The sequence below is a fragment of the Macrotis lagotis genome, chromosome X (genome assembly GCF_037893015.1).
Source record: "Macrotis lagotis isolate mMagLag1 chromosome X, bilby.v1.9.chrom.fasta, whole genome shotgun sequence".
Taxonomy (NCBI): Eukaryota; Metazoa; Chordata; class Mammalia; order Peramelemorphia; family Peramelidae; genus Macrotis; species Macrotis lagotis.
Genome location: NC_133666.1, coordinates 413,677,961 through 413,703,275, shown reverse-complemented (window position 1 = coordinate 413,703,275; position 25,315 = coordinate 413,677,961). Strand labels below are relative to the sequence as shown.

At 35.0% G+C, this 25,315-nt stretch overlaps 1 protein-coding gene across 1 annotated transcript in view; it reads right to left on the bottom strand.

The window, feature by feature from the left end:
* CYP7B1 (cytochrome P450 family 7 subfamily B member 1) overlaps positions 1-22,488 on the bottom strand; it is a 260,035-nt gene extending 237,547 nt beyond the window's left edge. The window contains exon 1 of the mRNA XM_074201033.1: positions 22,195-22,488. Coding sequence (XP_074057134.1) covers positions 22,195-22,307 — 113 coding nt within the window. The 5' untranslated portion in view covers positions 22,308-22,488. The remainder of the gene's footprint in view (positions 1-22,194) is intronic.
* Between the last annotated feature and the right edge of the window lie 2,827 nt (positions 22,489-25,315).

Here is a 25,315-nt window from a genome sequence, read left to right as displayed (position 1 = left end):
ATTTTAAGAAAAATGTTTTTAGTAGATTTTACTGGTACATTCTCTAAACTATATGAAAATAAAAACTTTCAAATATAGGGACAGCAGAAGAAATTAAAATTATAACAGAATGAGAGGAGGTATATGTAATCCCTGTCATTTTAGCTGCTGCTGGAGTTTTCCTGAAGGTATTTTCAGAAATTACAGAATATGAGTTTATATTCCAGTACTCTTATTCAGTTTATTTTTGTTTTGTTTTGTTTTTGTTTTAGGGTTTTTGTAAGGAAAATGGGGTTAAGTGGCTTGCCCAAGGCCACACAGCTAGGTAATTATTAAGTGTCTGAGACTGGGATTTGAACCCAGGTACTCCTGACTCCAGGGCCAGTCCTTTATCCACTATGCCACCTAGCCACCCCCCAGTTTATTTTTTAATCTGCCAGTTCAATAGTCCATAGGACATTAAATCTGAAACAATAATAAGGGAATAAGTGATTTGGCTTGGACCATTTCTATCTAAAATTTGAAAAATGAAAACAAAAATCATAAAAATAACATTCCAATGTACTTATTCAATTAGAAAAAACAATTTTAGACATCTGTACAAAAGTTTAATAGAAGACAAAAATATATAAAAGTAGTAAAATAGCTACTGGTACAAGGTTCATTTCTATCTTAACACTATCAAATATAAAAATGAGAACAATTATTGTTAGTGTTCTCAAAGTGGATAGAGAATGGTCCTATGATATCACTGATATAAGGAATTACAAAATTAAAAAATAGTAATTAAATTAGCTAAAAAGTAACACTATTTGCCTCAGTTTACTCATCTATAAAATGAGCTGGAGAAGAAAATAGAAAACTACTCCAGTTTTTTTGCCAAGGGGATCACTTTAGAATCTGACTTGTTGACAATAACAAAAAACAATGTTTGACCCCAGAGAGCAAAACTAAAAACAAAATATTGAAGCTGCAAAAAGGCAAATTTAGGTTTGATATGAGAAAAACTTTCTCACTTTACAAATAAGAGCAGTTCAAACATAGAATGAATGACTGACCAGGATCCAGTAGTTGCCTTCTCACTGAAGATCTTAAAGTAAAAACTGAATGGGTCTCTGTGTGAGTGTTGTAATACAGGTTATTTTGGAGATGAATGGGATCTTGATGGTAGTGAGACTCCTTCCAACTTCAAAATTCTGTATGATTTCAGTTTCTAAATTCATATCAAGTCCTCCTTTCCCTACATCATAGAAAGAGTACTTGTTACTGGCACTATGAACTGAATTAAATTAAGACTAATACCGAATAAATTAAATACTCTGTTAGAGGTTCTTTAACTTATCTAACACAGCAACAATGCATTGGTTTCCTTTTCTCCCTGGTACTATTCTAATCTAATTTCTGGATATTCTACAGTATTTGTTTGACATCATTGACAAACAATATGATAAATCGTCTTTCCTTTATTTGGGTTACTTGTACTAAAGAGAATACTCATCCTACTTGTGCATATATATTCTTATATCTTTCAAGACTCAAGTCAATATACCCCTTATAGATTATGAGCTCCATGTAGGTAAGAACTGTATTTTGACTCCCCAAGTAACTTTCTAACACTCTAAGATACAAATGAATTTGCTGGTGAGAGGAGCTTTTATATCAAGACTTCACAACATCAATTAAATCACAGGATCATACTAAAAAAAATAATGCAAATACCTACTGAAATACATTTATAAATAGCACCATAGATCCTAGCACTTAATCAGTCTGAATAATTTAATCCATTACTATCTTTTTTATATTCTAAAAAATAAGTGAGCTCGACTACATGGCCTTTGAAATTTCATCCATCTTCAAATCTCTGATCCTGCTTTAGGTATGTTAAGATGATCATGTGATATCCATATGCAACTGCTACAAAAATCAACAGTTCAAATTTCATTTGGTGTTCAGTAAAGGGCAATGATTCTCATTGAATCTGGTTTTTTTCTTTTTAAATTAGCCTTTGATTATAAATCTAGGAATCTGAATCACCCTCTTTCAAATGAGTAAAGAAACTCAATATTTATAATGTGTAATTATACTTCATGTTTTCAATGTAGATTTGTATGTGTGATTGAGTGTGGTGCATGTATATATTTATTTATACACGTCTATTGCAAAATAGCTATTCTGGTGATATAAACCATATATAAATAAAAACATTAGAGAATAACACAAAACTAAATTATAACAAGATTTGGTAAACTTTAAAAATGCTATGCAGTTTATTATTGTTACAACTTAAATATTATTATTATGTTCTCATTTTTATATTTGATAGTGTTAAGATAGAAATGAACCTTGTACCAGTAACTATTTTACTACTTTTATATATTTTTGTCTTCTATTAAACTTTTGTACAGATGTCTAAAATTGTTTTTTCTAATTGAATAAGTACATTGGAATGTTATTTATTTTTATGATTTTTGTTTTCATTTTTCAAATTTTAGATAGAAATGGTCCAAGCCAAATCACTTATTCCCTTATTATTGTTTCAGATTTAATGTCCTATGGACTATTGAACTGGCAGGTTAAAAAATAAACTGGGGGGTGGCTAGGTGGCATAGTGGATAAAGGACTGGCCCTGGAGTCAGGAGTACCTGGGTTCAAATCCCAGTCTCAGACACTTAATAATTACCTAGCTGTGTGGCCTTGGGCAAGCCACTTAACCCCATTTTCCTTACAAAAACCCTAAAAACAAAAACAAAACAAAACAAAAATAAACTGAATAAGAGTACTGGAATATAAACTCATCTTCTGTAATTTCTGAAAATACCTTCAGGAAAACTCCAGCAGCAGCTAAAATGACAGGGATTACATATACCTCCTCTCATTCTGTTATAATTTTAATTTCTTCTGCTGTCCCTATATTTGAAAGTTTTTATTTTCATATAGTTTAGAGAATGTACCAGTAAAATCTACTAAAAACATTTTTCTTAAAATTTTTTTATATATGCACATTTTTTTTTCTGAGTACTGGGCTGCAATGATGATCTAGATTCAATAAAGTTTGTTGAAATTTCAAGGATATTTAGGAGATTTTAGCTGTATCTTGGGGATTTATCATGTTAGTTTTTGAAGACTTGAGAACTTCTGGGGCATAATGCTGTCACTTAAATATATTTTTCTAGGTAAATGGTACATGCTAAATCTTTACAGCCTCCAGGGATATGCTTCATAGTCCATACCACTGTGTGGCATATTGTGACTTGATCAATTACTAAATATAACTTTTTTAATGTTTTTTCAAGGCAAATTGGGTTAAGTGGCTTGCCCAAGGCCACACAGCTAGGTAATTATTAAGTGTCTGAGACCGGGATTTGAACCCAGGTACTCCTGACTCCAACACCGGTGCTTTATCCACTATGCCACCTAGCCTCCCCCTAAATATAACTTTTACAATTTTCTACTGGAAAATCCTGAATTACTATCAGAGAATTTTCTATTTCCATCAACAAATTAGCATGATACAATAATTTGTTCAATGTTGACTACTTTGTCAACATGTTGGTTAAATTTGTGCTGTTACTAGTAGTAGTATAAGTAGCTTTGCTTATATAATTTGTGGACAAGAAAACTTAGGCAAACATATTTAAGTGATTTGCCCAAGATCACACAACTAATAAGTTTCTGAGGTCAGAGCTGAACTTAGATCTTTTTGACTCCAGATCTAAAGCCCTATTCACCGTACCACCTTGTAGCCTACATAAGTTCTACTGAGTTAGAAAAGTAATTAAAAAGGTCATTAAAAAAGTATACATTGTAGTATAGGTTATATAAAATGGGATAGCTCTCCAAGCCCTATTAAAGCTTAAATTATCATCAACTTTTTTGATCATCAGCTCCTTCTTATATTGGTTTCCATTTCCACTAAACATCTTTACGCGTACTAATTTGGTTTCCTATTATGATAACTAATCAAATTATAGCTAGGTCTCAAATAGTGTGAATAAAAAATCCTGAGAAGTAGTTGAATATATTTTGAGTTCTCATTATTTGAAGCTGCAATTATGTAAAATACAATCACTGGTTCTAGTTCAATGGTAGCATGCGGTGCTAAATCAAATAAGGCAACCACTTGACGAAATTCATTATTCATACTAATATAGACCTGGCTGTATTATGATTGCTGTAAAAATTGGGCTATTCACCAAGGTACCCAAGAAAGTACTCTATATTCCTAAGATGCTCTATGCTCTGTTCTATCAGAAAAATAATAGTATATTTTTTTAAAAATCTACTAATTTAGAAAATTTGGAAAAGGTACACTGTTGCTCAAGCAATGATAATTTGAAATGTAACAAAAAAATGGAAAGAGGTGTTCATAGAATTATTGATCATTCAAAAAGATCATATATTTCATAGATTTTAATAGATCAGAAATTTCAAACTGGAAGTGATCTTAAAAGATCATAGACTCTAACCCTCAGAGGACGGATTTAAATTCAAGTACTCCTGACTCCAGGGCTGGTGCTCTAGTCACTACACCACCTAGCTATAAAACTTCATATAGCTTAATACTTCAGAAGGTATCTGCAATTTCTTCATGAGAATTGCATCAGTACAGTTCACACACATCCATGTCATTTCATCCCATGAGATTCCTTTTCATCATTTTCAATAGATTTTTCAGGAATTCCTTCCTTCTGGTCTTTTTATAGTTCAAGAATATCCTTGAAAAACTCTGAGACTGGCCACATTTTTTTTTCTATACACAGTTACTCAATAGTATTTTTTATATTACTTGTTATACATTAAGGTATTACTGGAAATATGTTTCTACCTAACTTTTTTGTTTGCATCTATCCATTGTCCATTGAATGCTAAAACCTTTGATTGTTCAAAGATTGTGATGCTCCAAGAATCAGATTTATAGAATGCTGTTGGGAGAATATTCATGCCAAGTAATAACTTAGGATCATTTAATACACTGAAAAATTTCCCAAATATAGTCCAGTCTACTATCTTCCTCAATTCAATTCTGGATCTAATTACTAACCATATGTATTTATAATCCTACTGAGCAATAGCTATTTTTAATTCAGTTTTTTTTCTGTGTATTGTTTCATTTTGATTAATCACTGGCCTAACTGAGAAGACTGTATAAAATATAGAGATTATGTCAAGACACAATCAGCACATATTACCTGTAGAGAAAGAGCATCTAGAGTGCTTCATCATTTATAAAGATTCCTTCTTCCATTTGGATCTTGCAAAAGAAATTCTCGATATCAGCAGCAAACACTTTTGGCATAAACACATATACACATATATTTGTGCAGATACATGTAGACACATAAATATACATATATGCATATGTAAATATATTCTATTCCTGCTCTATGTATCAATTTACATTAATGATCATAGCATCTTACTAGAGTTGCCTGTGATTATATTTATAAAGGGATTTTGTGAATTTGTAAGATATGTTAAGTGACTTGTTTATTGAAATAAATTCTTTAAGGAGGCATTTTACTTAGAAAATGGTTTGCAAAGGGTTAAATGTTATTTTTTCATATTTAATCAAAGATACTCTCAATAAGGATATAGATTATTTTCATAATTTTAAGCAACAATAGTTTCAATAAAGTCATTATATCTGATATTTCTAGAAATAAGTCAAGTAGGAAAATGTGACATCTTTGCTTTCTTCCTACATTAGGCTCAAGTGATTATTCTATTGCAAAAAAAAAAACCTAGTTTTTGTTTTAGATATTTTCATTACGTTAAAAAACGAACTATGACAATGCTTTGCATTTTAAAAAATAAGTTAGTATTATATTTTGTCAAAAGATTTTATCTCCAATTATTGATATAATCATGTTGTTTGGAATATTGTTGATTTTTATAGAACTTCATCAATTTTTTCCTAATTTTAATGATTGGATTAAATCTTCTCTTTTTTATATTTTGTCACTATACATTTTGTTTCTTCCCATGTTAGTTAGATTTGTCCAACTCTGAGACAGCACTATTAAAGCATCCTACATTATTTATTAATAATTAAATTAAGGGGCGGCTAGGTGGCATAGTGGATAAAGCACCGGCCCTGGAGTCAGGAGTGCCTGGGTTCAAATCCAGTCTCAGACACTTAATAATTACCTAGCTGTGTGGCCTTGGGCAAGCCACTTAACCCCGTTTGCCTTGCAAAAACCTAAAAAAAAAACAAAAACAAAAAAAAATAATTCAATTAAATTTTCCTTAATAAATGCAGGTGATATGTTATTCACTGGATATATTAGTACTTGAGGTAATATAATAAAGCATTTGTAATCTTTAATGTACTATATAAATACTGGTTATTATCATCATTATTATATACATTGTGCATTATTCTTTTAAAAATAATTTCACTGATTTCTCATAATATTTCAAATATTTATATTTGTTTCATCTAATCACAAAATCAAAATCCCTTTTTTTTGTAATTCACTTGATTCATTGTCAGTCTTTCATTCATTCACCTGATTCATTACAACTTTTCTTTTTCATTTATTTGTCTTTATTTGGACATGTGTTTCTTGAATAAAGCACATTATTAGGGTTTGTCTCCTCATCCTTTCTGGCATTAACTTTGATATTACTGGATTATTTAATCCATTCACATTAAAAGATATGATTATGGAGCAGCTAGGTGGCACAGTGGATAGAGCACCAGCCCTGGAGTCAGGAGTACCTGAGTTCAAATCTAGCCTTAGACACTTAATAATTACCTAGCTGTGTGGCCTTGGGCAAGCCACTTAACCCTATTTGCCTAAAAAAAAAGTTATGATTACTAGACTTTTCCTCTGTTTCTGTTTATTTTTATTCCTTTCCTCATTTAAGTCAACATTTTGTCCCTTGATTAGGTTTCTTTGCAACATTTTAAGGCTACTCATTCCTACAAATTATCTCCCCTCCCTAACTCTCCTGTCTGTGTGCCCTATCCTAAGTTTTTTGGTTTTAAAATAATTTTTTTCTTTATTGATTCCTCTCTCATCTTAGTTTATCTAAAATCCTGATTACTTCTACTATGCAATCTATGGTTCAGTACCTGAAGAGTAAAGAGGTCAAATCCAAAACTTTGAAAATCACACTAAGATACTTGGTGATGAAAGCATTTAAAGTCTTGTTTATTTGTTTAACAATTCTGTTTTAAACAATTTTTTTAACAAATTTTGGTTCTGCAAGAAAAATCAAAATGGCATTATTTTAGTACAATACTCAGATTCACAGACCCTTTGTATTAACTCTATGGCCCTACAAATGTCTACAAAAGAGAAATGGGAGGAAAGGGGACAGGGCAGAGGGGGAATGTAAGTGATAGAAGAGAGGAAGGATCTTGGGAGAGAGTAGTCAGATATAAAACACTTTTGAGGAGGGACCGGATGAAAGGAGAGAGAGAGAGAGAGAGAGAGAGAGAGAGAGAGAGAGAGCGAGAGAGAATAGAATAAATGGGAGTGGGAAGGAATAGGATGGAGGGAAATATAGCTAACAATAACAACTGTGGGGGGAAAAAAATTAAAGCAACCTCTCTGATGGACTTATGATAAAAAATGTGATCCATCCCAGAGACAGAGCCAATGATATCTGAACACAAGCTGAAGTATACTTTTTTTTCTCTGACTTTATTTTTCTTGATGTTTCTCCATCCTTGTGGGGATAGGAGAGATTGTGTTTACTTTTACAACAAAATTATTGTGTAAAAATAAATAAGTTAAATGTAAAAAAAACCTGATCAGAAATCAGTTAAAAGATATCTGTTTTTTTCCCCAATGGTTACCACTGGCATATATGAAATTTTAGAGAATTATTTCTCATTTTTCTCAAGCAAGAACCTATTGATGAGACCAAAACACTTATCTGCTGAAGGCCAGTACTCTAGGAATCTCTCTGGATATGTTCAATAAGATTGGTAGACTAAACTAACTAAACAAATATCCAATTTTGCTCAAAAGAAAGAGAAAGATTACTTTAGGAATGAGAAAGCATATATACAGTAAAGAATGTTTCTAGGGGGACAGCTAGGTGGCACAGTGGGTAGAGCACCAACCCTGGAGTCAGGAGGACCTGAGTTCAAGTTATGACTCAAGCTCAATAACTGCCTGGCTGTGTGACCTTGGGCAAGTCACTTAACCCCATTGCCTTAAATATTTTTTTAAATAAATAAAGTTTCTAGATAACTAGGCAGATAGTTGGATTAGTGTGTAGATATAGAACTGGATTTAGATATAGGAAAACCCAAATTTCAATCTAGCTTCAGTCATCTAGTAACTGGGCCTCCCTGGGAAATCCACTTAGCCTCTGCCTGATTCAGTTCCTTCATCTGTAAAATAATAATAATAATGATAACATCTACTTCTAAAGTTGTTTTGAGAACCAAATTAGATATTTGCAAAGCATTTTGCAAACCTGAAGACATTATATAAATGCTAGCTATTATTCTTAATTCTAATAAATTCTATTAATTCTTATTTCACAGGTTTTGTTGAGTACAGTAGATAGAGCTTTGAATGTGAAATTAGGAAGACTCATCTTCCTGAGTTCATATCTGGTCTCTGATATGAGAAGTGTGACCCTTTACCCCTGATTGCCTCAGTTTCCTCATCTGTAAAATGAGCTAGAGAAGGAAATGACAAACCACTCCAGGACTTAGCAAAGAAAATCCCAAAATGGGGTCATAAAGAGTTGGACACAACTGAAATGACTGAATAATAACATATATATAACAGAAAACATTTAAATATTGTTTAATGGTTGTAAAGGGCTTTACATATGTGATCTCATTTGAATCTCACAACAATGTGTCATGTATGTGCTACAATTTTTCCCATTTAACAGATAAAGAAACTAAGATGGAGAGATTAAGTGAATTGTCCAGCATCACAGAAATGGAGAGTACTAAGGCAATATTAGAATTTAGGTCTGCCTGACCCCAAGTCCCATATCCTAGTCATTGTGGCAAACTAGCTCCCTCTCCTTAATGTACTTAGAGAGAGTCCCAGAATAATAAAGTAAAAAGTGCAGAAAATAAATGTGACCAGGACAAATCAAATTTAATGTCTTCTATCTGGCTCAGCTACTGTCCACAAAAGTTACTTAATGAGGATAGCTTTTACATTGAACCAATACTTCTTATAATAATTTGAGCTGTTCCATGATGTATTTGATTAAAATTTCATTGGGCGGGACTAGCCATTCTGCTTAGTAACATATCTGATTCTCTATTTCCATGTGTTCCTGGTGTAGGGTGAATGTCTATATATCCATCACTTTCAGCTCAATGATGCTTTCAGCTGAAGTCATTTTTTGGAAAAAGGTAATGAGGGGAGGCTAGAATGCTCAGTGGATACAGCACCAGTCCTGGAGTCAGGAGTACCTAAGTTCAAATCCAACTGTGTGGCCTTGGGCAAGCCACTTAACCCCATTTCCCTTGCAAAAACAAACAAACAAACAAAAGGTAATGGCCTTTATCTTAAAATTGGTGGTGGGGGGTGGAAACCTTTCCAACTTGCTACTTTGCAAGATTCTACTCTCTCATCAAGAGATTCAGTGGAATATCTTCTTTCTTCTGCTTTCCTACTCTTCTTCTACCTCTTCTTCTCCTCTTCCTCCTCCTCCTTCATATCCTACTCAGCAACAACAGCAGAAAATTGTGATAGTCAACAAAGTTTGCATTCTCTCCTCAATGTTGAGAGAAGTGGTTATTTTCTATAATATTAATAATGCATTATTAATTAAGATCCAGGCACTTTATTTCCTCATTCAGGGAGTAGACCCTTTAGGTCAATCAACCAGTCTCTGAAGGAATGACTGATAGAGGAGATTTCCTAATCCTTAGGGGTGCATGCTCCTAGATCTTCTGCACATTTCCCACCCCAGCCCCCATTCAATTAGGAGACCTTAATGCGATTTAAAGTGTACACAGAATCTAATCTAAGTGAATTCTTGCCCTGGGGGAATAAACCCTTGAGTCTTGCACTCCTCCACTGGAACTGAGAGTGACCCAGCTCTTGAAGGGGAAAACTGATTACAAGATCTAGGTGGAGATGGATTCCTCTGTCCAAATCACTGGAGTAAATTGAGTTTCATGATCAAGCCATATTTGCAGCTGGAGCTAAAGACTTTTAGTCCACCTCCTCAGTAAAGGGTTGATTTCTCCTGCCAGGTGCATTCCCTTTCAAAAAAAAAAAAATATTTAAGGCTTTCAGCATCTCTATTAGGGATTTTTGTTTACCAAGAAAATTCCCTGATCATCAAATTATTGATTATTAGTCTATTAATAATTGATTATGAATTACCCAGAAATCTGTTTCCCAGATTTTTCATTATCACAGTTTGGCAACCATCAGAGCTTTGTACTCCAGATTCTTATACCTCATCATCCAAAAACTTTTCTACATCATTTTGGGGCCAAGTGAAACAGGGCTAACTTTCTGATAGGATTCTGGCTGTGACTTTACTCAGCAATTAAATTTTCCCTGGATAACTGTACATGCTTCTATATCTATTTTAAGTGTTTCCTTTGTACTAAAGACTTCTAATTTTTCCTCTCAATAGCAGAGGGCTTATAAACCTATGATACAATCTATTGAAAAACATCTCCTCAACTAGGCTATGGAGATAAAATTATTGGAGGGAATACCTGGACCATTCAGAGTTGGGGGAGAGCGGCAAATATCCATATACTCCAATTTGTAAACTGCATACCATGAAATTTTTTTGTAGGACTAGAGTTTCAAAAGGGAAATCTGAGACGATGCTTTAAGGGTATGAATTCTAAAAAAAAAAAAAATGTCTTTGGGGATACAAATACCCAAGAAAATATCCCTCTGTCAGATTAAGAAGCAAAGTAAAGGAGGAACAGTAATTTTTATCTAAACTATTCAATTCTTGTCACTAAGACTCTATGTGTTCTCTCTGTATGTTATATTTTTGTTCTTTTTGTCTCTGTGTGATTTGCAGGATTAGTATAAATTTACTTCAAATGCCCTGGGCAGAGAGCTGAGAAGCTAGGTGTGGTCTTCATCAACTAGATCTGTATGATTTTGCCTGAAGGCACTTTTTTTTTGTTGGGTTATCTATTAAAGTTAAAAGGGTAAAGAGAAAAGTTTTTTTAAATATCTTTTTTCTTTTACTTTGCAAAAATTAAGCGAAAAAGAAGGGGACTTTTCTCTCAATTTATAAAAGTTTTCAGTTTTGAAAGTAGAATCAGTCTGCTGTAGAATCTACCTTAAAGCAGTTTGCTTTTAGTCATCCCAGGTATAAGAGGCAAGGACTGCAGAGGAAAATGGTCTCTTTTTTATATGTCCTCTACCTTTAATTCTTAGAGAGAAGATCACCATCTCAATTGAGATTATTTGATTGTTTATTTAAGTTATTTGGCCCACTAGAAGAATTTTGGGCCACTCCAAAAGACCAAGTTAAAAAGTGAATTGTGATTTTGATGAGATCCCTGACACTTGTAAGATCTCAGTAGAACTGTTGAGAAAATTGGAAGTAAGTATGGAAAAAACTTGGATTAAACCAACACCTCACATCCTATACCAAGATAAGATAAAAAAATGGATACAGGACTTAGACATATAAGACAATATTATAAGCATACTAGGAGATCAAGGAATAGTTTACCTGCCAGATCTATGGAAATGGAAGCAGTTTATGACCAAAGAAGACATAGAGAACATCATTAAAAACAAAGGATGATTGTGATTGTGATTATTATATTAAATTAAAAAAACTTTTGCATAGACAAAAATCACTGTAACCAAGATCAAAGGAAAAGTAGTAAACTGGGAAGCAATTTTTATTAGTATTTCTGACAAAGGATTGATTTCTAAAATATATAAAGAACTCAATCAAATTTATTTTTAAAAAAAGCCATTCCCCAATTGACAAATGGTCAAAAACAATTTGTAGATGAGGAAATCAAAGCTATCCATGGTCATGTGAAAAATTGCTCTAAATCATTACTGATTAGAGAAATGCAAATTAAACCATCTCTGAGGTATGACCTCACACCTCTCAGACTGGCCAATATGACCAGAAAGGACAATAATCAGTGCTGAAAGGGATATGGGAAATCTGGGACACTAATGCATTGATGGTAGAACTGTGAACGGATCCAACCTTTCTGGAGAGCAATTTGGAATTATGCCCAAAGGGCAATAAAAATGTGCACATTTGATGATCTAGCAATGCCACTCCTGGGTCTATACCTCTAAGAGATAATGAAGAAGGGTAAAAACATCACTTGTACAAAAATATTCATAGCAGCTCTGTTTGTAGTGGCAAAGAATTAGAAACTGAATGAATGTACAAGAATTAGGGAATGGCTGAACAAATTGTGGTCTATGTATGTTATGGAACACTATTTTTGTATTAGAAACCAGGAGGGATGGGAATTCAGAGAAGCCTGGAAGGATTTGCAGGAACTGATGCTGAGTGAGATGAGCAGAACCAGAACATTGTACACTATTAACAGCACCATGGGGGTTGATGATTAATCTTAATGGACTTTCTCATTTCATCAGTGCAACAATTAGGCAAAATTTTAGGATATCTGTGATGGAGATTATCATCTGTATCCAGAGAAAGAGTTGTGGAGTTTGAACAAAGACCTTTGATTTTTTTTTAAGCCTCATCTTATGTAATTTTGCTATCTCTTATATTTTATTTTTTTTTCCTTAAGGATAAATCTCTCTCAATACATTCAACTTAGATCAATGTATAGCATGGAAATGTAAAGACTAAAAGACTGACTTCTGTGGGGGGGGGGGGAGCAAGATTAGAGGAAAAATTGTAAAATTCAAAAATTAATTAATTAATTGATTTTAAAAAAAAAGAAAGCAAAAATAGAACATGGACATAGACCTAGGACCTAAAGTCACAGATGAGACTTTCCATAGAGCAACATCTGCATGCTACTCTTCTTTGATGTTCTTAGGTAAACATACGACAAAATCAAGTTAATTATTATATCCTTATCTGACATTAACTTTTCTGGTATTGGAACAAGTCATGTTGAAAAAATGCATGTTTTCTTCAAGTTTTATTTGTTATATTGTTTTAGGTTCATTTATAGGATAGTTAGTTATAGGATAGTAATTGATTCTATGTGAAATTAATATTTTGGCCCAAATTTGGTACAAAATATTCAGCACCGAAAGAGTCAATACCCACCAAGTGGGCTTTCCTGTATGCATACTGGGTAACCACATGTACAGTTCCAACAAGGCTAGGTGGTTCCCTCATACCAACAAGCACCTTTCTCTACTGCAAAATTAACATAGTCTGTAGCCCCTACTTTTACTTAGCACTGCACCCTTCAGTATCTTCTGGGATATCCTTTCCTGAGGGAGGGATCCACTGAGACAAAACAGTACCTTGCCTCCCTGAGGGAGCAGAGTCCACTGGAGAGGATGACAATACTCTCAAATAAATGTCCTTTGCTTGGCTTAGAGACAGTCTATGAGTCATAATTCTTTGGAGATGCCTTGGGTCATATTCTTTAGAGAAAACACCATGAAACACTCTCATACCTCATCAATTTAATTATTTGTAAGTCACCTTAAGAATGTTTTCCATTTTGAGGGGAAAAGACCCACCTGCACAAAAATAGTTACAGCAGTTCTTTTGCTAATGGAAAAAAGTGAAGATTGAAGGATTGTCTATCAATTGGGAAATGGCAGAACAAATCGTGGTGTATGCATATATACATATATATATGTATATACATATTTGTATACATATATATATACATATATATATATATGATAGAGTAGTACTGTAAGAAATTATAAAAGCCTAGATAGACTTACATGAATTGATGCTAAGTGAAGTGAGCAGAACAGGAGAACACTGTACACATTAACAGCAACATTATGCTATGATCGATCAACTACAATAAACTTAGTTCTTTTCAATAGTACAATGATCAATAACAATTCTAAAAGACTTGTAATGGCAAATTCAATCCATATCCAGAGAATGAACTATGGAGTTTGAATATAGATCAAAGTTTACTATTTTCCATTTTTTTAAATTTGTTTTGTGCTGTATTTGTTTAATCTCTCATGTTTTTTTTCCCCCTTTTGTTCTGATTCTTCTTTCTCATTATGAGTAACATGGAAATATGTTTAACATAGTTATACATATATAACCTATATCAGATTATTTCCTGTCAAGGAGAGAGGGGAAGGAAAGGAGGGAGGGAGAAACATGTGGAACACAAAATCTTTCAAAAAAAAAATGAATGCTTGGGGCAGCTAGGTGGCACAGTGGATAGAGCAATGGCCCTGAAGTCAGGAGTACCTGAGTTCAAATCCAGCCTCAGACACTTAATAATTACCTAGCTGTGTGGTCTTGGGCAAGCCACTTAATCCCATTGACTTGCAAAAACTAAAAAAAAAAAAAAAATGAATGCTTGAAAACAGTCTCTCCATGTAGTTGGAATAATAAATTTATAAAAAAAAATCAATCCTTGCCTAAGATACAAAAGCATTTCCACAAGATATGCCCAGATTGGCATAGAATAGCCATAGAGCAGATTTAGGGCATTGCTCTCTATGACTAGAGCATATAAGGAGAAATAACTCAGGAAAAAAGAATGGGTAAGATGTGGATTTCAAAGGTAGATTTTCTTTTTTTTCCAGAACCCAAGATCCCAGTCTTTCTGAAGTGATTCTCTTTTGTCCCTATTTCCTTCACTGATTTTTTAGAATCTTTCTATTGATATGTTATCCACTTCAAATAAGTATTAATTGAAGCTAAATGTGGAAATGAATTTTGCTGTAACTCAGAGAACTGCCAGTTAGTGGGTAAGTTTACTTCCTATTAATTTCTTGTCCCCAAAATTCACCTATGAATCATTAGGGCTGAAATTAACTCTATAGCTTGGGAAAACAGGGTTGTGGTAAGACATTGGAATCTGCATATCATACTTAAAGTCAAAATTCCACATACCTGCTCTATATGCTTAGACCATCTGAAGTTGGCACGAGGGTACCCAGAGTAATTGTCCAGGGAAAGGAGAAGTCTGGAGTACCGAGGCTTGCTGCTGCTCATTTGCTGTGTCTCCATTTTCCTCAAATTTCCTTATCTACCTTTGATATTTTCAGCCCAGCCTTTATCTCTCTTTCCAAATCTAACAAACCATTTGAAGAGTTAATATCCATTCTGATCCTGGGCAAGGCCATATGCTGGTTCCCCCACCCAAGGTCCCCCATTACCTTTGCATGAACTTGGTTGTCTTTGCATGTGCCAGATACCCACCCTAGGAACTAGCCATTCCTGGAGGTTGAATCCTGGGAGGGTTGGCTACTTGCCCAGAGGCTCAACATTTAATTAATTTCAGAACCTTGGTGGCAAGTCTTCCCAGGTCATGCACATACTCTTCACATGGTCATGCATGTACTTTTCACATGTCCTGGTTAATTGCCCAAAAAAGCTTATATAAGCCTAATGGCAGTGTGCCACATTTGTCTGGGACCCCTTAAAAGTCACTAGCATTGAACAGACTCCCGGAGTTTTGCCCATGGAAAGGATGCTTTGCCTGGAATATTTTTCCCAGATGGGACTCTGAAGGCTGTACCCCACCCCCCAAGAACTCCCCAGTCACTGTTGATTCAGATGTTAGTGCGCCCTCAATTGGTGATGTTTTCTTTTAATATCTTTTTATGTAGGTTTTACTCTTCTTTTTATTACATTGGGACTTATTGGTTACTTTTGCTGTAAAACTGATTTATTTCTACCTGTTTTATAATCACTTTATTAAATATACTCTTTTAGGGGTGGCTAGGCGGTACAGTGGATAGAGCACCAGCCCTGGAGTCAGGAGTACCTGAGTTCAAATCCAGCCTCAGACACTTAATAATTACCTAGCTGTGTAGCCTTGGGCAAGCCACTTAACCTCATTGCCTTGCAAAAACTAAAATGTGTGTGTGTGTGTGTGTGTGTGTGTGTGTGTGTGTGTGTGTGTGTAATTTTGTTGGTGTGAATGTGTCATTTTGTAGGAGCAAATCAAAACCCAGACTCCATCAAACACCATTACTCCTAGCTTGAATAATGAGTTGAAGGTTTGGGAAAAATGAGGATACACCCCAAATACAGCAAGTGAGCAGAAGCAAACCTCAGTATTCCAAGCTCCTCCTTTCCCTGGACAATTTCTCTGGGTACCCTTGTGCCAGCTTCAGATGGTCTAGGCTTGTTGAGAGGGTATGTGGAATTTTGACTCTAAGCAGAAAGATTGAGAATGAAAATTTTGTAGCTTGACTTGGAAGTCACTAGACAAAGTTAAAGAAGGTTTAGAGAAATTTGATAAGCAATTTATTCCTGAGTAATAATTGGGGGAGTTTACTATATTTTAAACTCTTTTGCAGAGGATTAGCTGGAAATAGTGAATCCTATAATAATGATATGATTGGAATTAATAGCGCCCTGTGTAAAATATAACACTAAATAATTGAAATTGCAAATTTAGGTTCTAAATTATATAATTTGGGAAATAGATTCAGGTGTAATTGAATTTATTCTGGTCTAATTTTAAGTGAAACTTTATTATTATTATCATTATTATTATTACTATTATTATTACTATATCAGAAAACATTTTAGCTTGATTGTTTTAAGCTGTTACCGAGGTATATGATTTGTAATGCACATAAAGATAATGGCTAGTATTAATCTGATAATTCATTCTCTATGAGAAATATTGTTAGAATCTAATTCTTTTAGGTTATGGTTTCAACTGTTAAAAGACTGTTGTAAATATGTTTCTTAAATTCTTTTTTTAATTTTCTTTAATTTATTTACACATTACCAAAGTATTCTAATTTAAAAATAAACATAATACCCCCTTTCCCACAAAAATACAAAACCTCAAGAGAAATAAAATAAAAGAAAGAGAATAAACTGCATTTTAGTCTGTGTTCCAATACCAACAGCACTGTCTCGGGTGGATCACATCCTTTATCATAAGTCCATCAAAGAAGTTACTTCCATAGTTTTCCACAGTTGCTGTTGTTGATTGTAATTCCCTCCATCCATTCCACCCCATTACCATCTATTATATTTTCTCTCTCCTTTCACTCTGTCCCTCTTCAAAAATGTGCTGTGGGGCAGCCGACTAGTGCAGTAGACAGAACACCAGCCCTGGGGAAAAGAGGCCCCAAGCCCACATTTCTTAAATTCTTAAGAAATATAGGAGATGATAATAATAGTTTTCTATGAAGTTGGCATAGCAAGGAACACTTGAAAGTGTTCTGTGAAATGTTGAGTCCTAAAAACTTACTAGATCTGTTAATAGTTCGATGTAATGCTGAGTACTAGCTTTTGTGAAGACTTCAAGATCTAGTCCTATGCTCAGGTTAAAAATAAAGTAGAACCTTAGTTTACTAGTAACCTGGTTTATGTATGCTTCACTCGATGAGGAAAAATTTTTAGCAAAATATGTCTTGCAGGATGAACAAAAATTTGCAGTATGAACACTATGTTCGGACTTGAACAGCTCGTGAAGGAATGATGCTCAACTAGGACAATGTTTTGGGGTTTTTTGCTTTGAACAAAAGAACTTCACTCATCACACATTGTCCGTTTCTGCTTCAATACTGTCTCCATGACAGTCCCTTCTCACTATTCACAATCATCCCCTTTCTTCATGCCTTTATAACCTCTTACCTGGACTACTGCATAACCTTCTAATCAGTCTGTTTCAAGTACCTCCCCCTCTAATACACTCAGAATCGAACATAAAGAAAAATAATCAGTGAGTCAAAGCATGAAAGTGATTCTAAACAATGAAAAATAAGTGAAGGTAGTATTGCTAATCTTACTTTTGGTGAGAGTAACATGAGAGACAACACTCCCAATGTTATATCCCTGATGTTTTCACGGAAGAAGATTTTCCTTCTAAGCAATAACCCATCCTCGAGGCAACGTGTAGGTTAATTTATTTTTGATTTACATTATGTACTAATCATTACTAGAGTATTTCAGGTGCATAAAGGGAAAAAACCTTAAAATTATAAAAAATTATTTTTATGAATATTTTGAGGGAAGTGATACCGATCATCCAACTTAGCTTTATCTCACAAGCTAATACTGGAGCACATCTGGACTTCTATAATAAGATGCTGATATTGGAATTTTAGCCCTTTTTATATCCTAAATAACCAGGTAGAAATAGTAGGGAAACCATTAGACAAAGATGGAAAGATTTGTGAAGCCAGAATACAATTCTGTTATTTAGTGAAGTTACATCATAACTGTTTTCTGTTCTGTGCTAATGAAAAAAATTTGAGCACACTTAGGTGTCTTAAAAGAAGAATGGTTTTTGTTCTATTTTGTTTTGCCCTTTAAAAGATATCCAGTTTTACTCAAGGTTATTCATTTGAAGATGGTTACTAACTGAAATGTTTTATTCTAAACAACCTGCTTGATTAGTACTATTTTGAAATTGAATACTTAATGTATTTATATATTCCAGCCCAGAACCTTTGCCTAAAATTGACATTAATTTGGAAACTTGTACACCATTCTTTAGGTTTTCTTTTTTTTTTGTTGGCAGGGCAATGGGATTGACTTGCCCAAGGTCACACAGCTAGGTGTTTGAGGCTGGATTTGAACTCAGGTACTCCTGACTCCAGGGCAGGTGCTCTACCCACTGTGCCACCTAGTCATTCTTATAATAGAGGTCATCTTCATATCCTTAGTAGAATCTCATCTCCTAAGAGAGTAATGAGCAACTAAAAGAAATAACTAGAGTAAATAATAAAATAAATGACCAGTGTGAAAAAAATTTCCTTTTTGATGAAAATTTTGTTTAAAAAATAAGATTATATAATTATATATGCCAAATATAAAGATTGGGTTAAGAATTTTCTATTTTTTTAAGTTATTGCTATTTCTTAAACATATTAGCATGACAATTTGCTAACCTAAAAATATAGCTTCTCTGATCTAAATTAGGTTTTTCATATTGATGGTCTTATTAGTAGAGATATAAAGTTTGATCTAGCTCTCACTATTTGATCTGATTAGTAACAAAGTAAAATTAAAATTATAATAAAAATTTTATTTATAAGAGTTTTTTTTAACAGAGAAGCAAAAATACTAGAAGTTGCAATGAAGGCTCATCTACTCCATGGTTAAGAGGAGAGAGCTCTAGAGGACCTGAAGACTATGATTAGATGATCTTTTCAAAAATTAGACATCTGTATGAAATGAGAGATCTGAACCTAAAGATATGACAGACCAAGGAAATAGAAAATTTTAGTTTTTCACTATTTTCTTCTTCCCTAAGTGCCTCTTTTATGTAAGATCTCTTGCCAAATGGGACTGCACAGTGGCTCCTGTCAACACATCTCTTCTGTTGTTTCCCATCATAAGCCACATAGCTAAAAATCCTTTGTCATATAAATTAGTGATTCACTGAAGAGGCTGTGTGTCCCTTAAAAGAATCAAAGGAGGAATAAGAGAAATACCCAGTATCCTATTCTGAATTATTTTCTATTGTATTAAAAACTAATTATCCATTAGGATGCAGGCTTTTTATTTCCTCATTCAGGGACCCTCCCTGAAGATCTCTAAAGGGCATGACTGGTAGAGGATATTGTGCTAATCCTCAGAGCAGCATGTTCTTCACTCTTAAGCAAGACTCCATTCAATTAGGAGAATTTGATGCTATTAGAAGTTAACACAGAATCTAATCTAGGTGAATTCTTGCCTGGAGGGAATAAAGCCATGTCCCTGCACTCCTCCACTGGAATTTGCTGTGACTCAGAAGAGTTACTGAGAAAAACTGACTGTCCAGATTATTGGAGTCAACTGAGTTTAATGAGCAATTCACATTGCCAGCAGAAGAAGCTAAAGATTTTTAGCTTACCTCCTCATTTAAATATCAGGGACTTTCCTTTAAAAAAATCATTCAAGGCATTCATTGTCTCTGTTAGGGGGTCTTTAATTATCAAGAGAATACTGACCACCAATTTATTATTAGCTAACCTACCTAATAAATGGATTATTAATTACCAAGAAACTGTCTTTCAGAATTTTTATTTGGTACAACATCCAAAGAAAATAAAGAGCAGAACAGATTTTTCCTCATCCTTCTTAGCACAGGTGGGAAGAATGAGAACTCTGATTGACAATGTTCTTCAAGATGTACTTTCACCTCTTTTTTTCTCCCTGATTTTTTTTTGGTTCAGTAGATGGATCCTTCTTATGAATAAACACATCTTAGCTTATACTTAGTAACAAGATTCAAATTTCTTACTATAATCAGATAAATTTTATTTATTCCACAATCACAGAAATATTCTCTAGTTATTAACCTAAAAGTTTTCCAATTCTTCAGTGTTTCATGTGCAAATCACTGGCTCTTACTATAGTCTTCATTTAATCTAATAATCTATCTCAAAACTGAGTCAGGCAACTGCACTGTTTTTTCTTAGACTCTAAGACATACCATACCTTATGTTCAAGATTATTGAATTGGAAAAGCAAACAGCTTAGAACCTTCTTTTCTCAGAAGTGGACATTTCATGATTCACAGAAGTAAACTTGAAAAATCTTTCCATTACACTTAAACTTGTAGTATCTGTTCATGGAATCATCTTCATCCAAGTGTTCGTGGTGAGGGAAAAGGAGTGGAGTTAAGGGAAGACAACAACCATAGTCATATTCAACCCATTATCCCTTTATCTAAAAATGCTCTTTACTTTCTACCCCTAAACTTGTTTTTGTGTTTGTGTGTGTGTGTCTATATATTATATAGGTGACTCCCTTTCTTGACATTCACCTGAATTATTTATATATGTCTCTATTTCCTATAGTTGAATACAACATTCATTTTCCCTCTACCTCCAGGATAAGATACTGTTTTCTAAATTCTTTATTTTCACTCTAATTCCCCTCAATAGTCAAGTCAATAAATTCTCTATAGAGCAATCTTTAGCAATCCATTTAGGTATTTCTGTTACTCAGTTTATCATGTTTATTTATGTACAATTTTAGTAGTTATTCATATATTGATTCATTATATATAATGACTCAGAATTAATAATAAACTGATTTTCCCATTACCTCTCAACTACATTATATATATATATATATATATATATATGTATGTATATATAGTGTTGACTTTATACTGTTGTGGGAGAGAGGAAGGTATAAGTTCTATGTGGAATCTCCCAAAAAAAGCTTTAGATGGATTTTTCTAAAACCCAGAATAAATAAAATATTGTGACTAAAACAAAATTGTAATCTTCAAAAGTCAGTGTATGAGAAGGCATGTTTTTAAGACATATTTTCTCTTTTTTAAAAAACTGAATATACTCATCTCTAAAAAAAAAAGTACCCTTCAAACTTATTCATTTGCAGAGAGTACAAAAATAGTTCTGCCAAAATCTGATAATTAGGTCTAATTATTCCATTTTCTCAAAATAAGGTTAGTGGGGGTGGGGTGGGGTAGGGGTGAGAGAGAAGAGATTACCACCTAAGTAAACAGAAGGATTTTTGTTCAAACCCCCTTATCTGATTTCAAGTCTACCCAGAAAAAAGTTTACAAAGAAGCAGAAGCACCTAAAACCAGAGACACAGTTGAGTCTTCAGTAGTCACAAAAGATCTAATCTTCATTTCTTATGTAGTGTTTTGCTTCCCAAGCAAAGGAATGAAACTTGAGTATCAGAACCCACCCCACTCTGTCAGGGTAAAGAAAGGTCTGTTTGAGACATTATTAAAGCAACTTGTTGATTTAAGACAACTGATCGTAAAACAGTATCAGCTTTTGGTCCCAAAACTGTAATATTGACATTTGTTTTGGGAAACAGAATGAAAAGTCTTTGTCAATAGACACCATCTTAAAAGAGATCCAAGTCCAGCTGTAAGACCCTGGATACCTAAAGTCATCCCAGAGAGTTCTCTTCTGGAATAAATGCTCACAATAGCATTGTCCACATGATAATCCACAACACTGTTATGAAAAGACTTGGCAGGGGTCTGGAGAGAGAGGGACAAGAGAGGGAGGGAGACAGAGAGGTGTGTGTAGCCCGAGGTGGATGGATGGCAGCCCGAATAAAAAGGGTTTTGTCCTGCTGACACAGAAGCAGAGGAGTGGGGCAGGAGTAGCTCAGGTCAGCTGCAGTCAGCGCGGGCTGCAGAGGGCTGGAGGGGGGCCTCCCTCTTACCTTCTCCGCCTCCCTCTCAATCCCAGAGTCAGGAGCAGTAGAAGGGTGGCGATGGCCAAGCCAGGCAGGCAGAGCAGATGCTTCAGCAGCCAATGCAACCAGGAGGGGCCCATGGTCTCCCCGTTCGCTGCGTGTGCTCCAGAAAGAAGCAGGGCCCTCGGAGGGGCGCCTCGCAAGCCTGGAGCCGAGAGAGCGGGTCTGGTCAGCCTCGGGGGCGGGCCCACTCTTTTCTCTTCTCGCTAGGGGTGGGGCGAAGCTGGGAACCCAAAAGTTTCCTCCAGCTTCTAGGCGTGGGCCTGGCCCCAGAAGGCACTGAACCTGGTTGGCTGGGGAATCACTACTCCTTCTGCAGTAAACTCTCCCGGCCCCAAGAACTGCCCGAGTCAAAAAGTTTCCTCCCCAGCACCCCGAGCCCTCCCACCCACGTTCTCGTTCTACCCCAGCACCTGGAGCTGAGGAGATGAATTCTGAAAAGAGCAGCTTCCCTCTTTCTGGCCCCCCGAGGACCCAGAGAGGGGCAGAGCTCCTTTGGAGGGGTTTGCAGAGATGCACCCTAATGGGCTGTGAGGAATCCGATTTCAAGTTCAGAGAGATTCTAGGGAGATTTGATTTCTCATTTCCTACCTCTAGTACTTACTAATAATAACCCAGGAGAATGCTTTAGATTTAATCAGTGCTCACATTTTTTTTTATCGCATTTGAGACTCAGATGAATCTTTTTAAAGAAAAAATCAGGGCAAAACATCATCCCAATTCTTTTAACAGGAAAAAAAAACAACAAAGCTCTGGGAGTTTGTTGAGTAGTTTCCTGAGAAAAGTGAGAGGCACAGCCTGGACTAGACCCCTCCTTAGTCTGCATTCTGGAGTCTAGAGCAAAGGTAATATAAATAGTAGAACATCTAGCTTTGGAGGAAAACAGCAACAACCAAAACTTGGGGTTCAGATCTAACAGCCATTTGTTAAACGGGCAAGTTACAACTGCTTTGAACATCAGTTTCTGCGTACATGAAGGGGTTGACAAATATTGAGTCAGAACACTGAGTTTCAGTTCCGTTCAGGAAACTGATACTCGCTACCTGTGGGACCTCAGGCAGATCATTTAATCTCACCTGGTTTTAGACTCTTCCTCTGAAAAAAGGATCCTTTTCCGCTCTCAAATTGTGATACTTTGTATATCCCTAAGGTTCACTTCTGCTTAAAGGTTCTGGACAGACTTCTTTCCTTCCTAATTATCAAGAGACACAGCATATCTGGAGGAATGAGATGAGTCTGGTAGTTCTGATTGGCTCATACTCTTGTCTCAACTGAAAAACACTCACCTTAGGCCACTTCTGGATTACTGGCTGAAAGTTATATTTGTCTTGTTTGGGGAAGGACAGGACCTCATTTCTTTCTTTTGTTTGTTTGTTTTTTGTTTTTTGCAAGACAGTGGGGTTGCCCAGGGTCACACAGCTAAGGTAATTATTTTCTGAGGCTGGCTTTGAACTCAGTTCCTGACTCCAGCACCTGTACTCTATCCACTGTGCCACCTAGCTGCCCCTGTACCTCTTATATTTCTAAATGAATTCTCACATGGTTATCTATATCTGGAATGGCACAAAAGATAAAAGTTGATTCCCTCTGTTTTGGAGAAATGAAGATTTATTTGAAGGAGTCACATCTTCTATAGCTATTTATTGACTATATTGTCCAACAGTTCCTTGCATACATTAGGCACTTATTAAGTACTTCCTGAATGAAATACAGAGTGAAACATATCAAATAGTTTTCCTCTGGACTCATTTCTGGGCAGACATTTGAAAGTGGACTTGATGAAGCAATCATGTAACTAAGTCGTTATGCTGCATTTTGAGGGAGTTTAAATTTTGAAAAAAGCTCAATTCCACACATGTTTCATTCATTCCTCATTTGGAAATCCCAGAAATTTGAGGGGTTTAAGATTAGATAACACTTAAATGGCTCTTCATCTAAATTTTACAGATCACAGCCTCTCTACATCTTCTCATCCTGCATAATTTTTACCTGCATCTCTAGCTACTTGCTCATAGAAGATAGAACCAAAATTTTTGAATTCTTCCTCTGACTCTTGCAATAACATCTCAAGAATTCCAGTGTGACATTTGAACCATCTATTTTCTTATTCCTAGTTCTAGGGCATTGATCTTAACATGAGGACCACACAATTGTTTCGGAGAATACCGCACATCCAACCTTTCTGGCTTATGCACATACCTAGAGAAACACAAGGACATCTTTGTGCCACAGGAACTGAAATCAGGAATATACTTTTTCCTAAGTTCAAATCTGGCCTCAGACACTTACTAATTTTGTGACCAAGGAAAAGTGACCTAGTCTTCTTTGCCTCAGTTTTCTCATCTAAAAATGAGCTGGAGAGGGAATGTCAAACCACTCCAGTATCTTTGCCAAAGAAACTGCAAATGGGGTCATGAATCTGTCACAACTGAAAAACAACTAAGCAATAACTAAAGGGAAATACCGGAACATTTCTATCTGACACATTTTGCTCTTATAAAAAGTATTCTCCTAAGGATTGAAAAGACTTCCAGTTTACCAGGACTGAGTTTTATGGTTTCCATAAGCTTTCTTGGCCTTAAGCATATCTTCTTTGGCCTGTTTTTCCTTCCTCTTGCCCTACTTTTTTTTTTTGGGGGGGGGGAAAGCATCTATGTCTGGAAAGTTCTATATTCATGTCTCTGTACCTTTGCACAGGCTGGTCCTTTATACCTGATATAAATTGCCTCCATATCACAATCTCTAGTCATCTCTGGTTCCTTTTAAAATTCAGCCAAAGCATTACCTTCTAATATGAAGTCTTTCCTGATCTGTAGTATTAGTCTTCCCTCCTTCATATACACTTAAGTGTATGTGTATGTAGGTGTGTATATGTGTAGGTATATATATGTATATATATATATATATATATGTATGTATATACATGGACGCACATGTTGTCTCTCCTCCAAAGGATTATACAATGTAAACTCCTTTAGGGCAAGAGTTGTTTCTGGTTTTCCTTTCTATTCTTAGCATTTATCATAGCCAAGATGACTTAGTTTCTCAAAATGGTTAAGGAGTTTTTCCTTACATAATCATGAATACA